At 22.3% G+C, this 3,114-nt stretch overlaps 1 protein-coding gene across 1 annotated transcript, besides 1 other annotated feature; it reads right to left on the reverse strand.

The window, feature by feature from the left end:
- The first annotated feature begins 1,966 nt into the window (after positions 1-1,966).
- Positions 1,967-2,052: a microsatellite.
- Positions 2,053-2,454: 402 nt separating this feature from the next.
- Positions 2,455-3,049, reverse strand: PVX_032690 (variable surface protein Vir7, putative; the record flags this gene model as incomplete). The annotated part of the gene is made up of 2 exons (XM_001612409.1): positions 2,455-2,613; positions 2,738-3,049. 2 exons carry the CDS (start codon positions 3,047-3,049, stop codon positions 2,455-2,457), a joined length of 471 nt encoding a protein of 156 aa, XP_001612459.1.
- Positions 3,050-3,114: the final 65 nt, after the last annotated feature.

Below are 3,114 nucleotides of genomic sequence, written 5' to 3' on the forward strand. Positions count from 1 at the left end.
GTACTTATAATAAATATGGTATACGTAATTAAATCTAAAATTAAAAAAAGTTTCTTAATTTAGTGTATATATTTTTATTTCGTAAAATATATTTATAGCTACTGCATTACTTCACATAGATATATATTAAATAAGCGTACATTAAAATTTTATGATATAAGGTAACTGCATTTATATTTATTTATTAGTACTATAGTCCTGTAATGTAATATGCTTTTATTACAAAGTAAATGAATAGAAAAACTTCGTTGTTATTGATAATATTTGTTGAATATGAATACGGTTAAGTAAAAGAAATATCATATTATTGTACAAGTAACATATAGAATATACTGAATATTATCACAATTTAATCAGGATGATTTTCCACTTATGCGAAATTATACATTCGTTTAAAAAATTATCAAAAGGAAAATAAATAATTTATACTTTTTTTTTTGGAATTTTTAATATATTTAATGATAGAACAAAATATAATTTTTAATTTTTATTTATTTAAGGAAATATTAAAGAAAATTATTTTTATATATCTATCGAAAAATTAGCGAAAAGAAAAAATATTTATGCTGAATCAATATAGTATTCTTTTTTAAAAATGTTTCGAAATTTTTTTTAAATTATTCATCATTTTAATTTATAAAATAGTTAATGCGATGAAATCAAATATTTAAGGTTGTATTAATTATGCTACATTCTGAAAGTTGCGACAATATATTGATATTTTGGTTTTCTGACAAATCTATATATAAATTTTATCCTTTTACAATTAATTTCTGTAGCTATAGTTATTACTACGTTTGTAGATATATTTATTTTGAATATAGTGTATTTTAACATTCTTTTATTATATATCCTTTATACTATTAAATAGGAAACAATAATAAGTTATACTTTTATAAAATGATACTTTATGCAATTAGCATAGTAGATGCCGCAGGAGAAAGAAAATTTATACATATAGGATTTAATATGTTGCATATAATTTTACGACATTAAGAATGGTGTAGGTAATTTTTTATAATTTAACACACGTTTATCTTATAATAACTTTTAATATATTAGACATATTTTTTTAATTGTTAATAAAATTAACTTTTGGAGTATTTTATTCTATACTTGTTAAGAATACTCACAAAATGTGGACGAATTACGGGTAAAATGTTATCTGTATTTATATTAGATTCTTATTCTTCGTCTTCATGTAAAGAAGTTATAAATATTCTTATGAAATTTGCTTTAAAAAAATATAATTTGCATTTAAAAACTTTGTATTTTTGGTACCCATCGAAAAAGTAAAAGATAAAAATTGTATGACCGTTGTAGGTTGTACTAAACATTGTCCAATTCATGATAATGCTAATAGCGCACTAATATTATTTAAATAATAAAAATGAATGATTAATGGTAATATATTATGTGTTATTTAGACGATAAAATGTATTGTTAAAATGGAATATAAGTGTACATTTTGGAAAAATTATTATTTATGATAAATATTACATAAGTTAAAATTATAATGCTAAAAAGTTTAGGTCATTGGGAAATTTCATATGTGTGGAATGCCACAATTATCAATACACATTTCATATATAAAATATTTAATTTTTACAACTATTTATTTTAACACATTGTAAAATTATATTTATGAAAATATTACCAAGTTCGTACGTATTAATGTTTTGTTATTATTTATCTTGTGATATAATGTAATATATATATTACGTAGTAAGAATTGATATCTATTATAATTTGTATTTATATCCTAGAATGGATATTTGGTTACACCGTTATTTTTTATATAAAGAAATAATAATTTTTGTATTATCATCATTTCTTACAACAATAAATGTATATATTTTTCGTATTATATACTCATGTATTAAATAATTATATTATCAGGATCATATTTTTGAAATGTACAGAATAAATGAATATCTCTCTTTTAATATTATATAATGGGAATAATTATTTATCATTTTATATGAAATTGTACATAATATATTATTAAATATTCTGTTCTATGTATTATTTTAGTTTTATCTTATAATATATATAATGAAACCTTTAATATTTTTTGTTTTTTAAGATATTCGTATTATTTTATTGAGAGGGTGTTATATACCTTCATGCATCACTATTAAGTTGAATATATAAGTTTTTATGTGTCTCATTTTGAAATATCATACTATAAATCAAAGTTGTGAATTATATTATATGAAAAAAATATATATATTTATAATTTCCATTTGGTTAAATAGAAAACGTGTTATATTGTTTTTAATTATGTTAAACGCAACCTTATCTTATGTAACGGACAACTTTATTTCTAGTTACTTTTTTAACTTGTCAAAAAGCATTTTATTGTTTTTATTTAGGATAACGTTATATATGGAATGATAATTATCATATTAGATAAATGTATATATATAATTTTGTATTTTTTTAAAAGGAAAATTATACAGGACGATATGATATATCAAATCTGCTTCTTTCTGAATTGAAAGGTCCAGTCTGTGAAAAATTATTTATTAATTCCATATCTGCTAATGTATTATGATTCATTTTTGGTGTCCTTCCAAATAATCTGTTTATCCATGTCCCAGCAGGCGTAAACTAATGAATATAATATATATATATGTGTATATTTTGCATGTAATTTGGGATTTCATCAAAAAATGAACAAATTTAATTAAGTGTAAATTATTATATATTTTTTTTCAATCCCAATATTAATTACATTGTACACTAGATAAGAAGGTATTACGATTCCAGTAACTGAGGCAACATTAGCGATGTATTTAGATGTTGTAGAAATAGAGGAACTATCTGCATCTTCGGGAGAACTACTAACTACAGATGATTCTGTTTCTAAAGGAGATTCTGTGGGAACGGAATGTTCTACATGCGTTCCTCCTTCCACTTGTATTTCCATTAATTTTGTTGCACGCGCTCCTCCTGCCCGTTCCATTTCATTTAATTCTGCTCTACGCGCCCCTCTTGTAGAACTTCTCTCTATTTGTGCTTTTTCCACTTCTTTCCCCATGACCATCTCCTATTAGATTTACTTTTAGTTCAGTTCCTTCTAATTTACAATTCCATGTAGATAAAAGATCG

This window comes from Plasmodium vivax, genomic scaffold (genome assembly GCF_000002415.2).
Source record: "Plasmodium vivax scf_4303 genomic scaffold, whole genome shotgun sequence".
Taxonomy (NCBI): domain Eukaryota; phylum Apicomplexa; class Aconoidasida; order Haemosporida; family Plasmodiidae; genus Plasmodium; species Plasmodium vivax.